The sequence below is a fragment of the Rhinolophus sinicus genome, linkage group LG13 (assembly GCF_036562045.2).
Source record: "Rhinolophus sinicus isolate RSC01 linkage group LG13, ASM3656204v1, whole genome shotgun sequence".
NCBI lineage: Eukaryota > Metazoa > Chordata > Mammalia > Chiroptera > Rhinolophidae > Rhinolophus > Rhinolophus sinicus.
Window position 1 is genome coordinate 61455056 of NC_133762.1, and position 27790 is coordinate 61482845.

At 40.6% G+C, this 27790-nt stretch overlaps 1 protein-coding gene across 2 annotated transcripts in view; it reads left to right on the forward strand.

The window, feature by feature from the left end:
• ABHD12 (abhydrolase domain containing 12, lysophospholipase) overlaps positions 1 to 27790 on the forward strand; it is a 73171-nt gene that overhangs the window by 29267 nt on the left and 16114 nt on the right. For both annotated transcript variants that reach the window (XM_019719269.2, XM_074318286.1), the window contains 3 exons: positions 19481 to 19605; positions 24969 to 25074; positions 27560 to 27679. In XM_019719269.2, coding sequence (XP_019574828.1) covers positions 19481 to 19605; positions 24969 to 25074; positions 27560 to 27679 — 351 coding nt within the window. The remainder of the gene's footprint in view (positions 1 to 19480; positions 19606 to 24968; positions 25075 to 27559; positions 27680 to 27790) is intronic.

Here is a 27790-nt window from a genome sequence, read left to right on the forward strand (position 1 = left end):
TTGCTGGGTATATTATTCTTGGCTCATAATTTCTCTCTTTCAATAGTTTGAATATTTGGTTCCACTCCCTCCAGGCTTGTAGAGTTTTTGCTGAAAAATCTGATGATATTCAAATGGGCTTTCCTTTGTAGGTTACCATCTTCTTTTCCCTGGATGCCTTGAGGATTCTTCCTTTATCATTGATTTTTGACAGCTTCAATACAATGTGCCTTGGAGAAGGCCTGTTGGGGTTGAGGTAGTTATGTGTTCTATTTGCTTCTTGGATTCAAGGATGCAGTTCTTTCCACAAGTTTGGGGAGTTCTCATCGACTATTTGTTTGAATATACTCTGTGGAATATACTCTCTCTTTCTTCTCCTTCTGGTATGCCCGTTATTTTCATATTGCTGTTTCTGATAGAGTCAGAAAGTTTCTGTAGAGTTCTTTCATTTCTTTTAAGTCTCAAGTCTCTTTCTTCTTCCATCCTTGTCATATCCAGATTTCTAACTTCGATGTCACTGATTCTTTCCTCCATCTGGTCAACTCTACTACCTAAGCTGCCTATTTCATTCTTCATTTCTTCTATTGAGTTCTTCATCTCCAGAAATTCTTTTGGTTCTTTTGTAAAATTTCGATGTCTTTGGTAAAATGTTCATTGTGTTTCTGAGTTCATTAAACTGCCTGTCTATGTTTTCTTGCATCTCGTTGTGTTTTTTAAGAACTGTTATTTAAGTCACATATTTCCATATCTTTAAGTTCATTTTCTGGAGACTTTTCACTTTCTTTCTGAGCTGTCTTGTTGCCTTGGTTATTCATGGCAGTTAATAATTTATTATTTCTCTTCCTAGACATCTACAGGAGTGGGTTCTGCAACAGGTTGATAGAAAGAGGTCTCCGTTTTGTTTTCCAGTAGGTGTTGGTAGAATGTTTAATTTTCTCTCCAATGCAGCCTTTTATTCTCTCTCACACTGTAGTGTTATGTTTTCTCTGCACTATTCCTGCTTCTCACACAATGGGGGGGATTCCCTAGAAAGCGGGCTTCTCCTCTGTGTACTGTTGGCCTTGGTCATACGGCACCACCTCCATGGGGGGATGTGGAGAGCTTCTGAGTTTCCAAAGCTCTTTCTGTCCCAGAGTCAGAGTCTATGTGTTTCACCAGTTCTGTTTACTCCTGCACGGATCCACCCAGCTAAGTGGGGAGAGGGGCGGGGTGTGTTGTGAGAGGTGGCCCAGAGCAATGGCAGCGACCACCACCACAGCCAGTCCAGCTTCCACAGCTCCTTCCCCTTTGATGGAACTAGTTGTTCTACGAGTCTGTGTCAGTGGACCACAGTTCTCAGAACTGCAAATATTTTGTTCTTTTGATCTGACACTGCTGCTGTTCCACTTGTAGTCCTGGGCAGATGGAGGCGGAGCGAGCTATGGGAGGAGAAGGAGAGGGCAGCTAGTCTCAGTGCCTAAGGCTTCCATTGTCTATTCAGCAGTGAGGGCTTAAACCACCGTTTTCAGTCTTCTTCCCTCAGTGTTTTCTCCGAGGTGTTTGCCATGAGCGTTGGGTTCAGCCGTGTTGTATGCTGTCACCTGTGGGCCATATACAGAGCCCTAGCAGTCCGAGTTCTTCCCTCTCCCGCAGCTGCAGTAGTTTCAGGAGCTCGGAACACCAAGCTAGGTCCGTTTCCTATGCCCACTCAGCCCTGTCTCCACACTTCTCCCTTCTCTTCTCCCCTGTTCGCGCAGTTTGCCCACCTTTAGGTGATTTTAGTAGTGATCCTCTCGCCTGTCTGCTGCGCAGGGAGTCCTTTGTCAAGTTATAGTTGTTCAGTTTGTTGTAAATTCCAGGGGAGATTTCCAGAGGCCCACCTCACGTTGCCATTTTTATTAATGTCTTAACATTCTTTTTTATGACAATAGAGTAATATTATATTGTATAAATGTACCACAATTTTTTATCCAGTTGTCTATTTATGGGCATTTCGGTTGTTTCCATATCGTGGACATTGTGAATAGTGCTACAGTGAACACAGGGGTGCATGCATTTTTTTGAATTAGTGTTTTGGATTTCTTTGGAAAGTATCCAGGAGTGGAATTGCTGGGTCATAAATTGCTGGGTCAAATTAGTTTTTTGAGGAATGGCCATACTGTTTTCCATAGTGGCTGCACCAGTTTGCAATCCCACCGACAGTGCACAAGGTTTCCCTTTTCTCTACATCCTCGCCAACACTTGTTGTTTTTTGATGATGGACATTCTGACAGGAGTGAGGATTTATCTCATTATTGTTTTTATTTGCATTTCTCTGATGAAAGACACTAACCATCTTTTCATATGTCTGTCAGCCATTTGTATGTCCTCTATGGAGAAATGTCTATTCAGGGCCTCTGCCCATTTTTTTAATTGGATTGTTTGTTTTTTTGATGTTGAGTTGTATGAGGTATATTACATATATATAATATGTATGTATGTGTGTGTGTGTATATATATATATATATATATATATATATATATATATATACCCCTTACAGATGTATCATTGGCAAATATCTTCTCCCATTCAGTGGGATGTCTTTTCGTATTGTTGATGGTTTCCTGTGCTGTGAAAATAGTTTTTAGTTTGATGTTGTCTCATTTGTTTATTTTTCTTTTCTTTCCCTTGTCAAGGAGAGATATCAATAAAAATATTACTAGGGGTAACGTCTGAGTTTACTTCCTGTATTTTCTTCTAGGAGATGTTTGGTTTCAGGTCATACATTTAAGTCTTTAATCCATTTTGAAATCTTGTATATGGAATAAGAACGTGGTTCAGTTTCTTTTTCTTTTTTTCTTTTCTTTTCTTTTTTTTTTTTTTTTTTTTTTTTGGAGTGTATCCAGTTTTGCCAGCACCATTTATTGAATAGACTATCTTTACTCCAGCGTAAATTTTTGCTTCCTTTGTCATAGATTAAATGACCATGTAGGCATGGATTTATTTCTGGGCTCTCTATTCTGCCTCTTTTTATACCAGTACCATGCTATTTTGATTATGATTTTGTATTATAGTATAATTTGATATCAGGTTTCTCAATACTGCCAGCTTTGTTCTTATTTCTCAGAATGGCTGTGGCTATTTAGAGTCTTTTATAGTTCTATATAAATTTTAGGATTTTTTGTAGTAGTTCTGTGAAAAATGCCATTGGTATTTTGATAGAGATTGCATTGACTCTATATATTGCTTTGGGTAGTATGGATGTTTTGATGATGTTAATTCTTTCTATCCATGAACACGATATGATATATGCTTTTATTTATTTGTATCATCCTTATTTTTTTTTCAGTGTCTTAGTGTTTTCCTAGTACAGGTTTTTATCTCCTTGGATAATTTTATTCCTAGCTATTTTACTTTTTTTTATGGAATTGTAAATGGGATTTTCATCTTAATTTCTCCTTCTGACAGGTCATTATTGGTGTATAAAAATGCAAGTGATTTCGTAATATTAATTTTGTATCTTGCTACATTACTGATACAAATTTAATTTCGTAATATTAATTTTGTATCTTGCTACATTAATTTATCAGTTCTAATAGTTTTTTGATGGAATCTTTTGGGGGTTTTATATATAGTATCATGTCATCTGCAAATAATGTCAGTTTTACTTCTTCCTTTCCAGTTTGGATGCCTTTTATATCTTCTTCTTGTCTGATTGCTGTGGGTAGGACCTTCAATATAGTATTGAAGTGGGCATCCTTGTCTTGTTGCTGATCTTAAGCAGAATGCTTTTTGCTTTTCCCCATTGAGTATATGTGGGTATGTCATATATGACCATTATTATGTTGAGATATGTTCCCTCTATTCCCACTTTACTGATAGTTTTTATTGTAAATGGATGCTGGATATTGTCAAATGCTTTTTCTGCATCTATTGATATAACCATATGATTTTTGTTTTTCATTTTGTTTGTGTGGTGTATCATGTTAATTAATTTGCAAATATTGAACCAATGTTGTGTACCAAGAATGAATCCCACTTGATTGTGGTGTATAATCTTTTTAATGTATTGCTAAATTCGGTTTGCTAATATTTTGCTCAGAATTTTTGCATCTAGGTTCATTAGAAATATCGGCCTATGGTTTTCTTTTTTTGTAATGTCTTTGTCTGGTTTTGGAATCAGGGTAATGTTGGCCTCGTAAAATGAGATTGGGAACCTTCCCTTCTGTTGAAGTGTTTGGAATAGTTTGAGAAAAATAGCTGTTAATTCTTTTTCAAATGTTTGGTAAAATTCACTTGTAAAGCCATCTGGTTGATGGCTTTTGTTTTTTGGGAGCTTCTTGATTACTGATTTGATTTCCTTAGTAGTAATTAGGTTAGTTCAAATTTTCTGTTTCTTTCTGATTCAGTCTTGGAAGCTTGTATGCTTCTAGGAATTTACCTATTTTTCCATATTGTCCAATTTGTTGGTGTATAATTGCTCACAGTATTTTCTTAAATTTTTGTTGTATTTCTGTGGTATCCATTGTTAATTCTCTTTCATTTCTTATTTATTTGGGTCCTCTTTCTTTTTTTCTTGATGAGTCTGGTTAGTTTTCTTAATTTTGCTTACCTGTTCAAAAAAACAGCTCTTGGTTTCATTGATCTTTTGTATTACTTTTTTAGCTTCTATTTCATTTATTTCCACTCTGAGCTTTATTATTTCCTTCCTGCATTCATTTTGGGCTTTGTTTACTATTCTTTTTCCCATTCCCTTAGGTGTAAAATTAGACTGTTTATTTGAGACTTTCTTGTTCCTTTAGGTAGGCCTGCAGTGCTGTGAATTACCCTGTTAGGATTGCTTTTGCTATGTACCATAGATTTGGTGTTGTTGTTTTCATTTTCATTTGTCTCAAGATATCTTTTGAATTCTTCTTTGATCTCATTGTTGATCCATTCATTATTTAGTAGCATGTTATTTAGCTTCCATGTGTTTGTGTGTTTTTCAGGGTGTTTTTTCATTGATTTCTAGTTTCATATCACTGTGGTCAGAGAAGACACTTCATATGATTTCAATTTTCTTAATTTTATTGAAACTTGTTTTGTGTCCTAGCATATAGTCTATCTTGTAAAGTGTTCCATGTGCACTTGAAAAGATGGTATATTCTTCTTCTTTGGGTGAAATGCTCTAAAAATGTCAATTAAATCCATCTGGTGTAGGGTATCATTTAAGGCCACTGTTTCCTTGTTGATTTTCTGTCTGAAAGATCTGTCCTTTGGGGTCAGTGGAGTGTTAAAGTCTCCTACTGTGATTACTGTTGCTGTCTGCCTTTATATCAGTCAATATTTGTTTTATATATTTAGGTGCTCCTATGTTGGGTGCATAAATGTTTACTAGGGTGATGTCCTTTTGTTGGATCGATCCCTTTATTATTTTGTAATGTCCTCTTTCGTCTCTTATTATGCTCTTCATTTTAAAAACTATTTGTCTGACATAAGTATTGCTACCCCAGCCTTTCTCTGCTTTCCATTTCCATGAAATATCTTTTCTGTTTCTTTACTTTCAGCTGTGTGTGTCTTTCAATCTGAGGTGGGTCTCTTGTAGACAGCACTTGCATGGGTCTTGTTTCTTTATCCACTCAGCTACCCTATGTCTTTTGATTGGAGCATTTAATACATTTATATTTACAGAGATGATTGATAGGTACATAGTTATTGCCATTTTATTATTCATATTTTTGATCTTCGTTTATTTTCCCCTCTCTTCTGCTGAATGATGTCCTTTTAACATTTCTTATCATACTGGCTTGGTGGCAATGAATTTCTTTAGCTTTTCCTTGTGTGGGAAGCTCTTTATCTCTCCTTCAATTTTAAATGATAGACTTGCTGGGTAGAGTAGCCTTGGTTGTAGGCCCTCGTTTTTCATCACTTTGAATATTTCCTGCCACTCCCTCAGGCCTGTAAAATTTCTGTTGAAAAATTGGCTGGTAATCTTATAGGAGGTTCTTTGTAAGGAACTAGTTGTCTTTCTCTTGTTGCTTTTATGATTCTCTTTGTCTTTAATCTTTGCCATTCTAATCGCAGTATATCTTGGTGTTAACCTTTTTGGATTCATCTTGTTTAGGACTCTCTGTACTTCCTGAGCTTGTATGTCTGTTTCCTTGCCAGGTTAGGGAAGTTTTCAGTCATTATTTCTTCAGATAGGTTCTCGATCTCTTGCTTTCTCTCTTCTTCTGGTACTCCTATGATGTGAATATTGTTATGCTTGATGGTGTCCAAAGGTCCCTTAAGCTACCTTTGTTTTTTAAAATTCTTTTTTCATGTTGTTGTTTTGATTGTTTTTTTTCTGCTACCTTGTTTTCCAAATCGCTGATTCAATCCTGTGCTTTATCTATCTAATCTGGTGTTGATTGCTTCTAGCGTATTTTTCATTTCAGTTATTGTATTCTTTATTTCTAACTTGTTCGTTTTTATGGTTTCTGTGTTCTTCTTTATGCTTACTATCTCTTTGTTGAAATTCTCACTAAGTTCCTTAAGCATTCTTATAACCAGTGTTTTGAATTCTGTCTTTGGTAGGTCAGTTGTCTCTAATATTTCATTTGGTTGTATTTCTGGATGTTTCTCCTGTTTGTTTGTTTTGGGTTTTTTTTAAAGATTTTTATTGGGGAAGGAGAACAGGACTTTATTGGAGAACAGTGTGTACTTCCAGGACTTTTTTCTTTTTTCCAAGTCAAGTTGTTGTCCTTTCAGTCTTAGTTGTGGAGGGCGCAGCTCAGCTCCAAGTCCAGTTGCTGTTACTAGTTGCAGGGGGCGCAGCCCACCATCCCGTGCGGGAGTCAAACCAGCAATCTTGTGGTTGAGAGCCCACGCTCCAACCAACTGAGCCATCCAGGAGCTCAGCGGCAGCTCAGCTCTCAAGGGGCCATGTTCACTTTTAGTTGCAGGGGACGCTGCCCACCATCCCTTGCAGGAGTCGAGGAATCGAACTGGCAACCTTGTGGTTGAGAGGATGCGTTCCAACCAACTGAGCCATCCAGGAGCTCAGTGGCAGTTCAGCTCAAGGTGCCGTGTTCAATCTTAGTTGCAGGGGGCGCTGCCCACCATCCCTTGCGGGACTCGAGGAATTGAACTGACAACCTTGTAGTTGAGAGCCCTCTGGCCCATGTGGGAATCGTACCGGCAGCCTTCGGAGTTAGGAGCATGGAGCTCTAACCGCCTGAGCCACCGGGCTGGCCCCATTTATTTATTTTTTTACTTAGTTTATTGGGGTGAGAATTGTTAGTAAAGTTACATAGATTTCTGGTGTACAATTCTATATTACATCATCTATATATCACATTGTGTGTTCACCACCCAGAGTCAGTTCTCTTTCCATCACCATATATTTAATCCCCTTTACCCTAATGTACCGTCCCCCTCCTCTCTTACCTTCTGTAACTACTAAACTATTGTCTGTGTCTATGAATTTTTGTTTCTTCATTTGTTTGTCTTGTTCATTTGTTGTTTTCAGTTCTATATACCACATGTCAGTGAAATCACATGGTTTTCAACTTTTTCTGTCTGACTTACTGCGCTCAGCGTAATAATCTCAAAATCCATCCATGTTGTCGCAAATGGTACTATTTCAAAATCTTTTCTTATGGCAGACTAGTATTCCATTGTGTATACATACCACATCTTTATCCAGTCATCTTTTGAAGGACACTTTGGTTGTTTCCATGTCTTGACTACTGTAAATAAAGCTGCAATGAACATCGGAGCACATATATCTTTACAGATAGATGTTTTCAGATTTTTTGGGTAGATACCCAGGACAGGGATTGCTGTGTCATATGGTAATTCTATTCTTAATGTTTTGAGAAACCTCCACACTGCCTTCTATAGCGGCTGCACCAATCTGCATTCTCACCAACAGTGTATGAGGGTTCCTTTTTCTCACAGCCTCTCCAACACTTGTTACTATTTGTCTTGTTGATGATAGCCATTCTGACTGGGGTGAGGTGATATCTCATTATGGTTTTTATTTGCATTTCTCTGATGACTAGTGTCTCCTATTCTTTTATTTGGAACACATTTCTTTGTTTCCTCATTCTGGCTGCCTCTCTGTGTTTGCTTCTATGTATTAGGTAGGTCTCCTATGTCTCTCAGTCTTTGCTGGGCAGCCTTATGTAGTGTGTGTCCTGTGTGGTCCAGTGGCGCATTGTCCCTGATCTTGTGTGTGTGTGTTCCAGGAGTGTCCCTTGTGTGTGTATTCTGTTGTAGGTGAGCCTTGATTCCTTTTGGTGTGATGGTGAGTGGGATTGACTCCCAGGCTGAATGACCAAGGATTGGCTACACCCATGGTGTATGAGCTGCTATGTGGCAGGTAACCCTTCAGAAGGGCATCCACCCCCACCAGCTCTTGTGCCTGTTGCAACTACCCTTTGGGTTTGTCTCCTTTGGGGCTAACAAGATAGTGCTCTCATGTGGTCTGAAGCTGGCCTCTAAGTATGGTGTTTCTGTCATCATTTGGGAGGTGCTCCTCTGCAGGCCAATTTTAGCCTTTCCTGTGACTGGCCTGAGGCTACCTGGTAGGAGCTACCCTGTTTCCCCGAAAATAAGACCTAGCCGGACCATCAGCTCTAATGTGTCTTTTGGAGCAAAAATTAATATAAGACCCAGTCTTACTTTACGATAAAACCCGGTCTTATCTAACATAATATAATATAAAACTGGGTCTTTTATTAATTTTTGCTCCAAAAGACACATTAGAGCTGGTAGTCCGGCTAGGTCTTATTTTCAGGGAAACATGGTATATGTGGTTGGTTGCTGCCTATGGCAGACCTGGAGGTATTGTGGGTGGCCTCTCTGTGAACCAAGGGTGGTTTCCACCATTACTGGGCCTGGGACAGCTTAGTAAAAGACTCAGGGCCTTCTAGGCCTCTGGGCTAGTTGACCTGGCATTGACAGAGGCTGTGGCGATACAGCACTAGCTGGGCGGTTTGGGATTCCAGGGAGTCATGAGGTGTGACTGGTGATTTTTACCAGGTTAATGCTGATTCAGTTCTTGCACCCATGCCCGACCTGTGACCACTTTGGAAAACTGAGAACACTGCAGCCAGCCAGCCAGCCAGCTACCACTGTCCTAGGACTCACAGATCCCCAAGCGCCACCAAGAGAGGCTGTGGCACAAGTTGTGGCTCACTGTCTGCCACCAGAGTTCTCTGGGCAGCTGCAGACTGCTGCTGTAAAAGGCTTCTGCAGCTTGTGGTGCAGGGCTATCCACCCAAGAGCCAAGAGTGCTGCCAGCAATGTAGCACTAGTTGAGCGGGGCAGCGTTTTTGGGAATTACAGGATGTGTGTCGTGGTTTTTACAAAGTTAATGCAGTTTCAGTTTTTACACTGGGTGCCAGGCCCATGACCACTTCGCAAAAATGCCTTGAATGAAACCACAGCCAGCTATTACTTGCCTCAGGTTGGCAGGTTTCCAAGAACCACCCAAGAGAGGCTGTGGTACAGGTTGTGGCTCACTGCCCACTCTCAAAAGTTCCCCAGGCCACTGTGGGTTGTCCGCTGTTGTAGGAGGCTTCTGCAGCTTGTGGGTCAGGGCTGGTGTCCCGGAGCCAAGAGTGCCCCAGGCAATGAGTGTTACCTGTGCGAGGCAGGGATCTAGGGCGTCACCAAGATGGTGCACATGCATGCATTATTTTCAGACCACTGCTGTTGCAGATTATCCCTTTGGGGGAGGGTTCAGCATAGAAAAGATGGGCCTTCCTGTAGGCTACACGTGAGGCAGGCTTCACACAGGGACAATGGGTGCTGTCCTTCCAGCCCTCACCTCAAAGCCACACGACTCAATTTTTCCAGGTATCTCTCTAGCACCTCTTGAGTTGCCGCCCCTCCACCAGAGACCAGGGGAGTGTTTTCAAGTGAGTGATTCTATGTGTGTGCCCGTTAAGAGGGCATCTGGGTTTCCAGCTGCCTTCCGTTTCACTGGGATGAACAGACAGAATCCTTGTTGATTTTCACTGCCAGATGTTGTGGGAACTCCTCTTTCCCGCAGAGGACCCCTGGGTTTGGATGCCTGGTATGGGACCGGGACCCTTCCCTCTTCAGGGGGAACCTCCATCACTGAGATGTTCCTCCTGGTGTTCAACCACTATCTGTGGGTTTGGGGTCAGCCTGTTTCATGTCTCCACCCCTCCTACCAGTCTTGATGTGGCCTCTTTATATCCTTAATTATAGGGGTTCTGTTCAGTTCATCTTAAGATGATTCTTTAGGTTGATTGTTCTATAATTTATTTGTAATTTTGGTTTGGTCCTGGGATTCAGTAGGCATAGTGTCTACCTGATCCACCATCTTGGACCTTCTCCCCTAAATACTAATATTTTAAAAGCTCACATGAATAAGGCAATCATACACCTTAAAAAGCTGGAAAAACAAGAACAAACTAAATCTAAAACAAGCAGAAGGAAGGAAATAATAAAGAGTTGAGCAGAAATTAATGAAATAAAGAATAGAAAAATAGTAGAGAAAAATCAAAGAAAGCAAAAGTTACTTTTTTGAAAAGAAAACCTAAATTGACAAGCTATTAGCTAGACTGACTAAGAATAAAAAAGAGAAAAGATGCAAATAACTAAAATCAGAAATGAAAGTTGGGACATTACTACCGACTTTACAGAAATAAAAAGATCATAAGGGAATATTTTAAACAATTGTATGTCACTAAATTAGATAATTTAGATGAAATGGACAAATTCCTAAAACTCAAGCGACTGAAACTGACTTAAGAAAAAACAAGTAAGGAGATTAAATTAGTAATAAAAAAAAATTACCCACAAAGAAAAACCCATGCAAAGATGACATCACTGATAAATTCTGCCAATCATTTATAGAAGAATTAATACAAATTCTTTATAAACGCTTCCAAAAAATAAATAAATAAAATAGAGGAGGAAACACTTCCTAACCTATTTTCTATGGTTAATATTACTCTGGTACCAGAACCACACAATGGCATCACAAGAAAACAAAGCTACAGTCAGTATTTCTTATGAATATTGTTGCAAATATCTTCAACAAAATACTAACAAACAAAATCCAGGAAGATATATAAAGAGCTATGTACCACGAACAAGTACAATTTATCCTAGGAGTGCAAGGTTGGTTTAACATCCAAAAATCAATTCATGAAATATACCATATTATTAAAATAAAGGGCAAAAACCACACCACATGAGCATTTCAATAGATGCAGAAAAACCATTTGACAAAATTCAACACCCTTTCATGATGAAAACAAAACAAAACAATATTAGGAATAGAAGGGAACTTCCTTAGCCTGGTAAAGGACACCTAGAAAAAACCCACTGCTAACATTATACTTAATAATGAGAGACTGAGTTATTTCCCCTAGTATCAGGAATAAGACAAGGATGTTTGTCTAATGTTACTACTTATGTTCAATATTGTTTTGGAGATGCCAGCTAGGACAAGTAGGCAACAAATAAAAGGCTTCCGGATTGGAAAGGAAGGTGTAAAACTATCTCTATTTGCATATGACCCAATTTTATATATAGAAAATCCTAAAGAATCTACTAAAACACTGTTAGAACTCATAAACAAGTTCAGCAAAGTTGTAGGATACAAGATCGATATACAAAATCAATAGTATTTCTATGCATTTGCAATGAACAGGCCAGAAATGAAATTAGGAACACAATTTTATGTACAATACCTCAAGAAAAAGAAAAGACATCTTGAAATATTAAATCTTTTCAACAAGGAACATACCATTTTATCATTATACCAAATATTGTTTTACACTCCTGGTGAAAGTCCCATAGTTTTCTCATTTCTTGTTAAGATGGTTCTTGAGGAATTAAAAAAAATTTTTTTTTTCTATCGTGATATGAGAACCTTTTCCCAATGCATATTTTATTTTGTAGATCCTGGACTGTAGGAAAGCTATTGGAATTTATTTGGCAGCTAATCACTTTCTCGGTCATTAAATTTTTACAGTTTTTCAGTTGAATCTCTTGCATTTTTTAAATTACTTTTTCTCTTCCAACTTTTATAGTTATAATTTGTATCTCTTCTTGCCTTATTATTTTAAAATTACACTTCCAGAACAGTGTTAAATCATGCTGATGATAGTGAACATCCTGTCTCTGTCTAGTGTTTTACATTGAGTACTGCTTAGTTTTGATTACTGGCTTGAGATAGGTCTGAATGTTATTATCTTAAGGGAATATCCTCTATTCCAGTTTTATTAACCCTTCTAGTACTTTTATCCTCTGACTACTCCCATGTTTGACTTTTATGCTCCTAGAGGAAAACCTATGAGGACATACTCGTTTTTCTTTAATTGGAATAAAATATACATAATATAAAATTTACCATTTAACCACTTTTTTTTTTTATTAAATTTATTGAGGTGACAATTGTTAGTAAAATTACATAGATTTCAGGTGTACAATTCTGTATTACATCATCTATAAATCCCATTGTACCATTTAACCACTTTTAAGTGTACAATTCAGTGGCATTAAATACATTCATGTTGTACAACATCACCACTATCCATTTCTAGAACTTTTCCATCATCCCAAACAAGCTCTGTACCTATTAAATATTAGCTGCTCCTTCCCACCCTACCCCACCCCGAGCCCTAGGTAAACAATATTTTACTTTTTCCTCTATGAATTTGCCTATTTTAGTTTCCTCATATAAGTGAAATAACAAAGTATTTTGCCTTTTGTGTCTGGCTTATTTCAGCATAATATTTTTAACGTTCATGTATGTTGTAGCATGTATTAGAATTTCATTTTTATGGTGAATAGTATTCCATTGTATGTGTATATCACATTTTGATTATCTGTTCATCTGTTGATGGACACTTACATTATTTCCACCTTTTGTCTATTGTGAATAATGCAGCTGTGAGCATTGGTCTACCTGTATCTTGTTTGAATCACTGGTTTCAATTCTTTGGGGTATTTACCTAGGAGTAGAATTACTGGATCATATGGTGATTCTGTGTTTAACTTTTTGAGGAACCACCAAACTGTTTTCCATAGCAGCTGCAGTATTCTACATTCCTACCCGATTTGCTTTTCCACTTCCAGGATTTTTGTATCTCTAGTCATAATTGAAATTCATTAGTAGTTTTTGTGTATGTGTGGTGCTGGATTGATTCTATTTGTCTATTATACTTAAACCAGCTTTGACTTTGAACATTCTTCCTTGCTTTCCGTGTTCTGCCACTGATAGTATGATATGATAATTATCTATTTCTTAAAAGTTAGAAGGAAATGCCTGTCAATCTTTCTGGGCTTAGTGTCCTTCAGGGATGAAATTTTTTGGTAGCTTTATCCAGTACTTCATTTTCTTTTGGAGTGAATTTTCACCATTTATATTTTCCTACAAAATAGTCTATATCGTTGAATTATAAAAAACATTTAGTAGTTTAGCTAAGTACATAATATTCTCTATAAAAAAACTACTCTGTGGTTATCTCACCTTTCTGATCCCTAATTTTGTATATTCTCTTTCTAGCCTCAAACTTAATCTATTTCTTTTTCTTGAAGGAACAGCTCTTGGGTTTGTTAATTAATTTTGCATTTATATCTGAACTCTTTTTAAACACGAAAATATTTTTGGCTTGCTGATTATGCAAGTTTAATAAAGACTTGTAAGTTTTTTTTCCTCTGTTTGCCTTTTAGAAAGATTTTCAGACTTGCAGACAAGATTTATTACTGACCATATAGCACTGATTGAAATAGAATCTAGAGAAATTACGTTTTATTATGGGAACTTATATTAAAAGATTATGAATTTCACCACTAAATATTCACATGAAGAGATAACATTGGAAATCTAGAAACTCATGTCCTATATAAGAAAAAACTCTCAGGATGAGAGAGAAAGAAAAATACCCCAAAGAACCATCTAGATACAGCTTTAATGGCAAATATATAAACTGCCTCCATATAGGAGGGAGAAGGGTACTGTGGAGTACCCTGCTGAGAACACTAGGCTGGCTATATTTCTATTTTACAGAAAGCCTGTCCTTTAGCTAACAGACTCTTGCAGAACTATTTACAAATGTAGAACTTCCTGATAAAAATAATGACAAAAATTTTAATATAAGGTCTGTGGAGTTTTCAAAACTAAATAGTTTTCTTCTCTGAATTTCTTAGTGCAATATTTACTTTTGGTTTTATCTAAAATTACCAACTACTAACTGCCATTATTGCACTAGCCTCATCTCCCATCCTAGGTTTCAGGTTTCCTGGAGAGTCCCAAAACATTGATAGTGCTGAGTAACACCAGATACCTCTCTCAAAGCTCTTATGTCTGCTTCACTGAACTGACAGCACAACATAGATGCCGATGCCCTCCTTTGCTGCCCTTGTTGTTCACCACCTGAGAGTGCTAGATGCTCAGTAATGACCGTTGAATAAACCAGGTGAATGAGTGAATAAATTACATTATAGATTAGCATATTAGTCATCAGCTTTACTGAGGCATTATTTACATATAGCAGAACTTAGCAGTCTATACAATTGTGTAACCACAATCAAGATAAAAAGTATTTCCATTACTCCAGAAGTTCCCTGTCCCTAGCCCTTGGTAACCACTGTTTTGTTTTTCTGTACGTATAGTTTTGCCTTTTCTAGAATTTTAGATAAATAGAATCATACAGTGTATATAGTCTTTTGTGTCTGTCTTATTTAATTTAGCATAATGCTTTTGAGATTCATCTGTATTCAATGTGTCAGCAATTCCAGGTATGTTTTTAAAACTATTTTGAATATATTTTTATTCCACTTCACCTTTTCCCTCTTTTTGAATTTTTCAATTACAGTTGATATGCAATATTTTATATTAATTTTAGGTTGGCAGCATAGTGGATAGACATTTATATAATTTAAGAAATGATCCTCCTGATTAGTCGAGTACCCACCTGACACTATACATAGTTATTACCATGTTATCATTGGCTATATTCCTTAAGCTATAGTTGACATACCCATGACTGTTTTATAACTACCAATTTGTATTTCTTAATCCCTTCACCTTTTCCACCCTGCCCCCAGCTCCCCTCCCATCTATCACCCCAACAAGCCTAGTACCCATCTGACACGATACAAAATTATTACAATATTGTTGACTGTTTTCCTTATGCTATGCCTTACATCCCCATAACCACTTTGTAACAACCAATTTGTACTTTTTAATCCTTCTCCTTTTTCACCCATCCCCCGAAGACCCTCCCACCTGGCAACCATCAAAATGTTCTCTGTATCTATGAGTTTGTTTTTGTTTTGATAATTTTGTTCTTTAGGCTTTGCATATAAGTGAAATCATGTGGCATTTGTCTTTCTCTGTCTGACTTACTCTGCTCAGCACAATACCCTCTAGGTCTATATATAGATATAGATATATAGATATGATATATAGATATGATGTGTGTATATATATATATATATATATATATATATATATATATATATATCACGTCTTCTTTATTCGTTCGTCCATTGATGGACACCCAGGTTGCCTCCATATCTTGACTATTGTAAATAATGCTGCAATGAGCATATGGATGTACATGTCCCTTCCAAGTAGTGTTTTGGGTTTCTTTGGATTAATACCCAGAAGTGGGATTACTGGGTCCTTCTTTGTCTCTTGTTATAGCCTTTGTTTTAAAGTCTATTTTGTCTGGTATAAGTAAGTATTGCTACTCCATTTTTTTTCCATTTCCATTTTCATGAAATATCTTTTTCCATCCCTTTACTTTCAGTCTGCGTGTGTTTTTCGATCAGAAATATATGTTTCTTGTATGCAGCATATGTAAGAGTTTTGTTTTCTTATTCATTCAGCCACCCTATGCCTTATGATTGGTGCATTAATCCATTTACATTTAAAGTAATTAACAATAAAATTATTGCCATTTTATTATTCATATTTTTATCTTTGTTTTTCTTATTAAAGAAGTCCCTCTAACATTCCTTATAATACTGATGAACTCCTTTAGCTTTTTCTTGTCTGGGAAGCTCTTTATCCCTCAATTCTACATGATAGCTTAGCTGGGTAGAGTAATCTTGGTTGTAGGTCCTTGCTTTTCTTGCTTTGAATATTTCATGCCAATTCAAACTCTGGCCTGCAAAGTTCCTGTTGAGAGAAATTACCTGATAGTCTTATGAGTGCTCTCTGTAGGTAACTAACTGCTTTTCTCTAGCTGCTTTTAAGATTGTCTTTAACCCTTTGGCATTTTAATTATGATGTGGATTGGCGTGGGCCTCTTTGGGTTCATTTTGTTTGAGACTCCCTTGCTTCCTGGGCTTGCATATCTATTTCCTTCACCAGGTTAGGGAAGTTTTCTGTCATTATTTCTTCAAATAGGTTTTCAATTCCTTGCTCTCTCTCTTCTCCTTCTGGTACTCCTATGATATAAATGTTGATATGTTTGATGTTGTCCCAGAGGCCCCTTAAACTACCCACTTTTTTTTTTGGAATTCTTTTTACTTTTTACTGTTCTGTTTTGATGTGTTCTGAACCCTCTAAATCACTGATTTAGTCCTCTGCTTTATCTAATCTACAGCTGATTCCCTCTAATGTAGTCTTCATTTCAGTTATTCTTCATGTCTGACTGGTTCTTTTTTATGTTTTCTATCTCCTTTTTTATGTTTTCTATCTCTTTGTTGAAGTTCTCACTGAGATCACTGAGCATTCTTATAATCAGTGTTTTGAAACCTGCGTCTGATAGATTGCTAGTCTCCATTTTGTTTAGTTCTTTTTCTGAAGCTTTGTTCTGATCTTTCATTTGGAGCATGTTTTTTTTGTCTTCCCATTTTGGCTGCCCCCCATGTTTGTTTCTATGTATTAGGTAGGGATGCTATGTCTCCCAATCTGAATAGAGTAGCCTTATGTAGTGGATGTCCTATGGGGCTCAGTGGTGCAGTCTCCCTGGTCACCTGAGCCAGGTGCTCCAGGTGTGTCCTTTGTGTGAGTTGTCTGTGCCCTCCTATTGTAATTGAAACTTGGTGGCTGTTTGCACATCGATGGTAGGGATTGACCCTCGGACTCATTGGTTGTAAGGACTAGCCTTGGCTACATGGAGGAGCACTTGTGCAGGGGCTGACCTTATGGAGCAGGATTAGCTTTAGCAGGGCTCTGGTGCCAGCCCAGTGTGCCCTTTGGGTGTCATCTTTGGAGGTGAGGTAGCCGGGCAATACTCTGGCTTGGTCTGAAGCTGACCACTGGGCATGTCAGCCCTGGGGACTCCTGGGAGGGGTCCTGCTGCAGGCCAGGTTCAACCACAGCCTGTGCCCTGCCGAGGACCACCTGGCATGAACCACAAAGCAATCTGTAGGTGGCCCCCACCCATGTTGGGCTTTCAGATACCTAGAGAGGCCAAGATATGAACTGAGGCCAGCTTTCACTAGTGCCAGTCTTGGGGCTGCTCAGCAAGAGGTGTAGGATCCCCAAAGCCAAATGCTGCTTGTTTGGGTTTTGTGACTCTTTGGGAGATTTTAGGAACATCTGCTGCATGAGCCAAGGTGGGTCATTTGTATGGAAAAGCCACTGGAACCGAGTGGGTGTGCCCAAAAATTGGGTTTAGTGGGGTCTCAGGAATCACCAGGGCAGGTTGAACAGTGTTAGCTCGGTTGATGGAGACTCGGTTATGGCTGCTGGGAAGGGGAAAAGCTCAAAAAAGAAACAATGAATTCTACCAGCACTTCTGTCTGGAAGAAAACTGTGCCCTATCTCTCACCCTAAAGGCAGACAGCTCAATTCCTCTCTGTATATCCCTGGCGCCTGAGCTGCTGGCCCAGGGTTAGAGATCAGAGTGAATGAGTACATCAGCAAATAAGTCTGTGTGTGGGCGTTTCAAGAGGATCATCTGGGACTCCAGCAGCCCTTCATCTCAGCCACAATCTCTGCTGATTTTCACAACCAGAAGTTACGGGGACTTCTCTCCCTGGCACGGGAACCCTGGACTGGGAAGCCTGGTGTTGGGCTGGGACTCCTTCCTCCTCTGGAGGGGAGACCTCCACAGCCAAGATATTCCTCCCGATTTTTATCAATCACACAGGGTGTGGGACCAGCCCATTCCTCATCTTTGCCCATCTTACCAGTCTCAAGGTGCCTTCTTCTGTATGTCTTCAGTTGTAGGGTTTTGGTTCGGCTGGACCTCAGGCAATTCTCAACGATGGTTGTTCTGTAGTTTAATTGTAATCTTGATGTGGTTGTGAGAGGAGGCAAGCACAGCATTTACGTACTCCATCATATTGACTGGAAATCGAATACATTTTTTTTGAACAATCCAGAAATAAATAACTAGCCCCACTAAGGTTTTGCTTGATATGGTAAGTTAGAACAGTGGTTCCCAAGGCTGCTCTAGGGGCTCATGCTGAGTCCCCAAAATCATTTCAGAGTGTCCGTAAGGTTACGATTTTCATAATGATACTATGTTATTTACCTTTTTCTTTCTCATTCTTTCATGGAGCACTATGGAGTTTTCCTGATACTACGTGACATGTGGTATTGCAACAAGACTGAATGCAGACACAGATACAAGAATTTGTCTGTCTTTTATTAAGCTGTCTGCCTTAAAGAAATTTGTAAAAATGTTAATTGCACTCTTGTCCCTAAAAGTTTTTGCATTGGGAAAATATAACCACTTTTTATAACATGTTAATTATGTTAATAAAGTGTTGGGTTGTTTATTGTTATTAGATTCATTAATAGATGTTTTAAAAAATTCTTTGTTTTTACTTCTCATATGACAAATAGTAATACATATAAACAGAAGCTCTTTGTGGGGGGCGGGGTCCTCAATTTTTCAGTTGTAGGAAAGCCCTTAGTCTAACAAGTTTGAGAATATCTGGACTAGGGACATTTTTGAAAGGGGATCAGTAACAGGATAAGGAAGTCTTGGATCTGCTTAGAGATTAGAAGAAGATCTTGACACCCTGGGATGACATCCTGGCCTGAGGTACCTGGAGAAGGAGCCTCAGTTGGGTGATGCCAAAGGGGACAAGGGCAGAAAAGGGAGGACATACAGTTGGCAGCCAGTCTTGTTTTCAGCCCTCTGCTCCCTCCCAGGACCTGGGTGGGTAGGTTCTATTGATGTATGCTCTTCTTACAAGGAGCTAATGGGTAACCCGCCTGTGGCTGGCTTGAGGGAGGGTGATCACTAGGCCTACAAGACAGCCAGTGTCTTCTATGATGAAGCTGCAGCCATGGTCTGATACAAGGTTGGGCACTTTCTGAAGATCTGATGTCTGTGCTGTGTTCTGATCCCAGGGAGAGCATAGGAAATTATTAGTACTGTTTCTTTGGCTTTCAGGAAAAGATTTTACCCCTACAGTAGTGTTCTAAGATCAAATTAAAGGAGTGCCTAAAATAATTATTTTAACAAAAGCAGGTGGGAGGCTATTCTTATTACTGGCAATATGCTTGTGGGAAAACATATATGTGGATCTTGGTTAGTAATTTTGATAATGCTATTAATAAACTATAGTAAAATTGCACCTACTGCCTTTGATCTGTTAATTACTTTTTTCTTGCAGGCGAAAGGGCCTGTGGTTCCGACTGAGGAAAATACTTCTCTGTGTTTTGGGGTTGTATATTATCATTCCATTTCTCATCAAACTATGTCCTGGGATACAGGCCAAACTGATTTTCTTGAATTTTGGTAAGTGCCATGTGTCCATTTTTCCTTTAATTTTTAGTAAGAGTTCATTTTCGTGATGGTTTATGTATTTATATACCCACCACCCAGATCAAGACATAGAACATTTCTATTACCCAGAAAGTTCCCTTGTGCCTCCTCCCAGTTAAAGGCTGTTTGTAAAGAGTGTGTTGCTCTCCAAGGTTGGCATTTGTTTACACAGATGAGCATTGCATGGTGAGGATCTTTCTTTAGCTGAGAAAGGTAAAAATGACAACATGGAGAGCCTCTTGAAGCTGTTGTGTAGGGGATGCTTTGTCACTTGTGTCGTCTAGAAGATTAACTTTCCTTGGAAAAGATGACCACTTTTTAAAGATAATATTAATAATTAGGTTTTTTTCCTTTAAAGAAAATTAGATTTTCCTTTTTTCACTTAAAAAATCCTGGCAGACTTTGGTTTCTGTGGAATTATATGCTTACTTTATGGTTGTTGTAGTCTCCTTGAGTTATCTTGGATCTCATGTATTACAAAGGTGGTTTTGTTATTCATGCTATATGTTTACTTTTTTACAAGTGGGAGGAGAAAGGTGCAGAAGTATCAAGCATATGAAATAGAAGGTATATGGTTGTTGGGAATAATCCTTTTAAGGAGCACCATTTTACACCTACAAGATGAGGCTAAGAGAGCAGGGACTGTGTGAGTGGGTGTTAGACGTTCGAGGATAGAACATGGCACTCCGTAAATGATGGCCTTCAAATTGGGTATGGATAGCATTCGAGCCATATGAGGTGGTCTCTGTGCATGCTCTTTGGCTGTGTTGGTTTGCAAAGAGTGGATTTGAACCTTATGTGTTTGGGAGCTAGGGACTTGGGGAGGTGGGATTGATACTGTGCTGTGCAGGCAGCAGGGGAGCTGGTAGAGAGGAGAAAGGAGGAAGACCCTGAGGACCAGGAGCAAGACAGACAGGAGGTATTGAAATGGTCCGTATGTGGCTGTGGCCTGGTCCATGCAAGGCAAGGTGTGGGTGGCAGTAGGGGTGGGTGTGTCACAGGTCTCCAGAACTGCTCATCTGTAGTAACACAAGTATTCCCAGCTCTGCAGGCATTTGGACATACAAGTTTGGGGCGCTAAGTCTTTATAGATTTAATGACAAACTTGGAAGTCGCTGGATAAAAGGAAATTTCTGCTCTAACGAGAACAGTAGGAAGAGGAACAGAAATAGTAAGGTCATTATTTAATATTTCAAATACCTAAAATAATAACTGTAAAATGCATGTAGTATACTAAGAGGTGTTTGATTTTTCTAACAGAAACATAGCTGAACTTCTAGGAATTTATCATCTCTAAGTTTTTGCCACTTGTGAGAAGCACAAATTTAAAAGTAACTAACAATATACTAAAATCAAGGGGAGGTGTGTTTTTTTTTCTGACTTTATTGTCCCTTACGTGTCCACAGTCAATCCAGCACAGAAGAGAGTTTGAGTTTACATATAAACACAAAGCTACAGGGCTGCAGATTTCCTGATGGCAGACCTTAGAACTGACCCTACGTGACTTTTCCTACTTTGCAGGCCTCCAGGTACCTTGGACCAGGTGCCTTCGTGGCAGCGGGTGTGTGTAGCATGCTGCTCTCTGGGGCCTGCTACACAGTGGGTTCCCAGCAAATATTTGAATTTAATTCCCTTTCTTCAGATCAGTTATTCGGGCTACTTTAGACACAGCCCACAGATTTGCTCTGTTGGTTTCCTAATGAAATGGCAGGATGTTCTACAAGAACAGAACTTTGGATTTTCCTATTCCAGCCCTGGTGACACAGAAAAGGAAGGCAATGGCTTGGGCAATGGGGCTGCCCTGCACCTCCCAGGGAGACACCTGTCCCTCACACTTTCTTCTGCGTGTCTGCTGCATGGGAGTGGGATCATCTACAATGGTGTTTTTAAAGGAGACTTTCAGTTAGTTGTCTGTGCCCCCTTCCCCTGCAGAGGAGGTGGGGGTCTCCAGCATTGCCCTGCAGTGACTTGGAAATTTCACCTCATGCTGTTGGGGTGGCACCTCCATTCTTATCTCCTCAAGATGTGAATCATGAAACTGTGGATTTTCATTTGGACGTTAAAGAAAGCTTAACAATCTTTTGGGCCTTCCATGGGAGGTCAGAGTGCACTGGCCAGCAGGAGTGAGCTGTGTTCCCGTTCAGGCAGATCCTGGGACCCTTCTCAAGCCAGCCCGGGTCTCCTGTTTCCTTTAACCCCATTCCTTTGCTTTGTGGCATTTTTGCTCACTTAGTAGTGGCCAGGTGGTCCTTGTGGCCACTGCTTTCTGAGGCTGTCTGATCCCTAGGACTGACCAGCGGCCTTCCATGAGCTGGGAGGGGGGCACATGGGCAGTGTCTGCAGGGCTGCACGTTGAGTGACTCCTTTTTCACAACTGCTTCTAGAACAGAAGTAAAAGTGAACTGGGAGACAAGCTTTGTGGAATGAGGCTGTCCTGGAGTAGAATCTGGGCCCTCAGTTCCTGGATTTCTGGGGCTTGGAGGCTGTCAGGATTAGCTGCTAAGCTTCATAAACACTTTTCATGGGTGGGAGTCCTCTGAGTTCTGGGGTACTGTGTATGTAGCTTGGTCACCTTCTCTCTGGACACAGAACCAGCCAAGTTCTGAAAGCTGAGCCAGCGGAAGCCAAGTTCCTCAGCCCAAACACTCACTTTTTGTTTGGCCTCAGGGCTGGGGGCCGGCAATTCCAGACTTAGGTGGAGAATTGATTGAGTCTGGGTGTGGGATTGACTTTGGGCACCAAATTTGGATGTTCAGAGTTTCACTGAGGAAGTGATTTTACCTCACAGTTGTCAAATGAGGAGCTGGCATATCCAGATGCAGCCTTCAGCTTTCACAGCGTGGAACAAAGTCGCAAAATGGAGTCTGCAAGTGTAGGAGCCTGCATCTGAAACAGCACAAGAAACAGGAGCCCTTCCCAGGCCTTCTCTCTGGTCAGGAGCCTTTCTGAGTCCCATTGCCAGAGTAAACTCCGTATCATAGCTTCATTTGTTCCTGGAGTGTCTTAACAAATACCACAAACTGGTGGGCTTGAAAACAGCAGAAATTTACTCTCTCCCAGTTCTGGAGGCTGGAAGTCTGAAAACAAGGTGTTAACAGTGCTGTGCTCCCTGAGACTCTGGGTAGAATCCTTCCTTGCCTCTTCCCAGCTTCTAGTGGTGTCCGGTAATCCATGGTGTCCCTTGGCTTGTAGCTACACCACTCCAATCTCTGCGTCTGTCGTCATATGGCTGCCATCGCTTCATGTCTTTACATTGTCTTTTTGTGTCCTTATATGTCTCTGTGTCCATATTTTCCCTTTTGACTAGGACACCAGTTACGTTGGATGGGGTCTACCTAACGACCTCACATAAGCTTGATTACCTCTGTAAAGACCCTATTTCCAAATAAGGTCACATTCTGAGGACTTCAGTGTATCCTTTGGTGGTGAGGGCACAACTCGACCCGTAACAAGTCATTTGGGGCCAATGAGGATTAGAGCCAGTTTACCTTTCTCACCTCCTGTCTGGATTAGTCAAGAGTGTGGGCCATGGAGTTGCACTCCCTGGGTGCAAATCCCAGTTCTGTCACGTGAGCTGCTGACTTCATAGGAGCTATGAAACGGCAGTAGCAGCCTGTCTCAGGGAAGGTGTGCAGATTACAGGAGGCATTGTGGGGAGAGCCAGAACAACATGGTGCCAACACAGTGAAAGCACCAGGAAATATGATGCCACCTCCTTTGATTGTCATTTTTTTCTTTTGTGAGAAAATGATAAGGTTTCAAAAATTTAGCCTGCTTCTTGGGGAGGGAAGAGATTAAAAAGCTGGAGGTACGAACAGCAGCCCTGGTGGGAAGATTTGTCTCCCCATATGGTCTGAAACATTTGCTCAGGGAATTTCTTAGGGAAAGAGTGTGTGTGTGTCCCTATATCCTCAGGAATTGAATACTTTATTTCTTTAGCAAATGTGTTGTGAGCCACGGTGACATTTCAGGAAGTGAGAGCTAGGTGTGCAGGTATGTGGGGGGAATGCTTTCAGACAGAGGAAACAGCAAGTGCAAAAGCCCTGAAGCAGGAAGTTGAATGCGGCTTAGGAAGGGGACAAGGTGGGAGATGAGCACACCTGACCTTTTATGCCACATGTATATGTGAGGTTATTTAATGAAATTACTTTCTTCACCAAAGAAAACTGTAAAGATGTATACAGCTTCCTTATAAAAGGTGGGATCAGCTAGAAGTCAGGACCATGCTGCTCTTTGTCACTAGGTGCCATTTTATAAAGTGAGTAAATCCCACCTCAAGGTTTTGGGTTTTGGGTTTTGTTTTTGTTTTTGTTTTTTAAGTTTTTCAGTTTTCAACTGAATATGTCTTAAAATATGTGCACCTCAAGCAATAAAAGTAAAATGATATATAAGGGGAAAACTCAGCATCACCTGCGACACACATAGACAGACACACTTTGTTAACAGTCTGGCATGTGTCTTTCTGTATTTCTTTCAAGCCACACATGGGTGTTGTTGTTTGCGTCTTTTTACAATAACAATATGGGCTTATGCAGCACACACTGTGATCTTCTTGCTTCTTCCCTGTTCTTCTCACCTACCTGAAATCCTCTGGTCAGTCTCTGTCTAATGGCCCCAGGATGTTCCATAGGGTGGGTGCACCACAGAATTCTGCCCTCATGGCAGATAACTTGTTACACTTAGGGCTCCTGCTGTAGTGGGCCACTTGACTATACTCAACTCTGGATGGGTTCTGTTGGTTCATCCACCCATTTGTAACCACACCTCATCTTCTGCCATCCTTTCTGCATTAAGTGACAGCACTAGAATTTTCAGAATCCCGTTTAACTGGCTCACACCCACATGCAGTTGGTTGTCGAGTCCTTTGGCTCAGCTCCAGAGCATACCATCCATCTGTCACCTTTCCCACCGTCCCTCCCTCCGATACCTGGCTCCAGCCTTCAGTACAGCTTACCTGAGCTGCTTCCAGAAGCCTCGCTGGCGTCCTCATCTCCAGTCTGTCTCATGGTCAGGCCGACTGCCAGGCCTTTCAGGGATTTTTTTCTTTCCTCATTTGTATCTTCTGACACCTTGAACAACCTTCAGTGGGTCCGTCTCTACTTAGATCTCGCTCTTGCTGGAGGTTGTGTAAATGCTCTCACAGTGTCCCAGAGCAGGCTTGCCTACAGCCCCACCTGAGGCTAGAGGGCCCAGTACACCTGGCACTATTGTGTTGGAAAAGACTTGGCACTTTTTGAGAGCTTCACCTCTGCTGTGTGCGTGTGTGCGTAAGTCAGTGCATGTGTGTGTCCATCCACCCCCATTAATCCTGGTTTCCATCTCTTTGTCCCCCACAGTGAGGGTTCCCTATTTCATTGACTTGAAAAAACCACAGGATCAAGGTTTGAATCACACCTGTAATTACTACCTCCAGCCAGAAGAAGACGTGACCATTGGAGTCTGGTGAGTGTCTAGCCAAGTGGCTACAGTGCCAAGGCGTCTGCTCTGTGGAGTCTCCAGAAGGCAGGAGGGGCCCTGCGCAATGTGGCAAGTGTTATCTTTGAAAGTAGTGTCTGAAACTGCTGCCTGTGCATTTTTATCTTCATCCACTTTATTTCCAAAGCAAAGAGCTCTGCTAAATTCGATCCTAATGCAGCACAATGAGATGGCACCAAACTATTCTGAGGTTTTCGAACAGTTTTGTGAACCAGATTGCTTTTGGTAAAGAGCCTTATTTCCAGGGGGAGAGAAAACGCTAGAAACAAAGAGACTATAAGCACAGAATTGTGAGCAGAGGTTTGAGATATACCATTCGTTTTCAGAAAAAGGAATGTCTAGATATTGAAAACGGCCTGATTTCTTTTCACATACAGCACTTTTAGCAGTTGACAGTGGTGGTGTTTGTTATCTTCTTAGTATTTACTTTCTGTAACCATAAATTTGAATTGGACTTAAGATCTGTGGTTTCTTTGTCCTTAGAATATGTTTTAATGGTTTTTTTCCTATGGACAACTGAGAGTTTTTGAACAACTAAATCAAAATTGACCAACCTTGTTGTGGTGTTTTCATTTTTCTCTCAGAATCACTGCCCCTTAATCTAGCTGGGATTCTTTTTCAGTAGCCATAATGTCTCTCTCTGCTGTGTATGTGAGAAGCTTCTAAATGAAATGCTATGAATAGCATCCCAGTGTGGATTACAAGGTAGTTCAGGCATTTCTATAATAGTAATCGTCCTGGGTAAAGAACAAAATTAGAAGGGAGATTTTTGTTTTTAGGAGTTGATGCTGGGATTCTAGAGTCTTTTGTTTCCAGTTTGATTTAATCTAGCAGTTATTGACCAATGTGTGCATGTGGGACGCTTTGCTTTTCCATCTTTATTCAGAAGTTTGACGTGTTTTGCTCAGAGCTGTTTGCTGGGAATTGGTTGACCCTCCTGCTGGTTAATAGGGTCTGTACTTTGAAGACCTGGGACTTTAGTCAGTACTTCTTCCTCGTATTGCAGAGGGGTGTTTGTGGTGCTGACACTTAGGCTGAAAACTTTCACAGGAGTTGCTGAAGAAAGTTGTATTTAGTGACAACAACGGTGAGTCTCAAAGTACTGACAGCCATGCTTTGTGCTGGTGGGTGCCCAGTGCCTGCCCACGTCTGTGTCCTGTGCTGTTGTGAGGATGGTGTGGGCCCTTGGTTCACCAGCTGTCCCCACCCAGCACCTTGACAGATCCTCCTACCAGCAAAGGCTTGGAGGAAAGCTGAGGATATACTTGGCGGTCAGCTCATTCTCAGCTGCTTGTCTGTGGGCATAGTTGTCCACCTGGCATGGGGGAGGAGAGCTCCAGGAATAGGTTCCCACCCCTCTGGCTGGGAGCTTCCTGGGCCTTTTTCAAGAGCTCCAGGTTTGGGGTAGCCTGGCTACTGGAAGCACGTCAGCCCCTAGCACCTTTAAAATATACCTTTCAGTCCCATAGGTTTATAATTGTAGGAGAGTAAACATTGCAGTGGTCAAAACCACCCAAAATGTAATCCTCTGGAACGAGTCAAAGATATACATTAGAAATAAGGTGCTGAAACTTAAGAGCTAGAAAATAAGAAATTGGCCATTTACTACAGTATTTTAAAGGATTCATTGAAATAGTATAGTAAATGAATAAATTTAAATAAATTTTACAGAAAAACCGTATTAATTCAGACCCTCCCCAGTGGTTAACAGTATTTGATGTGGCCTGAGTTAAGATTAACCAAAGCATTTCTTTGAAGGAGGGTTTGACCAGATAGACTGAGTCTCCAAGTGCCTGGCCAGGTGCAAAATGAGCTAGGTGACTGTAAGCACAGCCACGCAGTGGGCTGACCTGCACACATGGGTCTGCTCCTGGGCAGCTTGCAAGCAGGCTCTGGAATGTGCCGTACATTAGAAGTGGTGCTTTAAGGATGGCCAGGCTTCTAGTGTGGCTCACAAAGATCTTCCTTGCTGAATTAGCACATGTGACAGCGTGATACTATCTTAAGCACACTGAGTTAAATTGTGTACAGTTTAAAAATATGGATACATATGAGGGGGAAAAGCTGTTACTTAGCTAGTACGTTCAGTACGTTCTCAGTACGTTCTGTGCTAGTCCCAGGTGAAGGCCTGGTGGTTGATCCACGTGGGCTTCTGGTTCCTATGAGAGAAACAGCCCCAGTGCACGCCCCTTCTGATTACTACTACCAGGGTGAATCTCTGTGGCCCAGTGGAGGTCCATTAGCAAGAAAGGAAATCTCCTACTTAAGCTGTCAGAAGCCATTCCGACAGCTTGGAGTTCCATAGTTATTTATACCCTGGTAACAGGGACAGTTTGTTTCTCCAGCCCACCTGTCCTCCTGCTCTGTGCTCAGTTGTGACTTGAGCTCCACAGCCATTCCTTTGACATTCATCACCATCTGATTGTGCCGTTCCCTCTGCTTCTGTTTCTAGGCACACTGTCCCTGCTGTCTGGTGGAAGACTGCCCAAGGGAAGGACCAGATATGGTACGAGGATGCCTTGGCTTCCAGTTACCCTATCATTCTGTACCTGCATGGTAATGCAGGCACCAGGTGAGAAGGAAGAGCCCACGGGTATGTCCTGCATGCAGTGCTGGCTCCTTTGTGGGCAGGAGTGTCCAGGCCTGGGTGGGCTTATTGCCTCACTGCAGTAAGGGAGCAGGC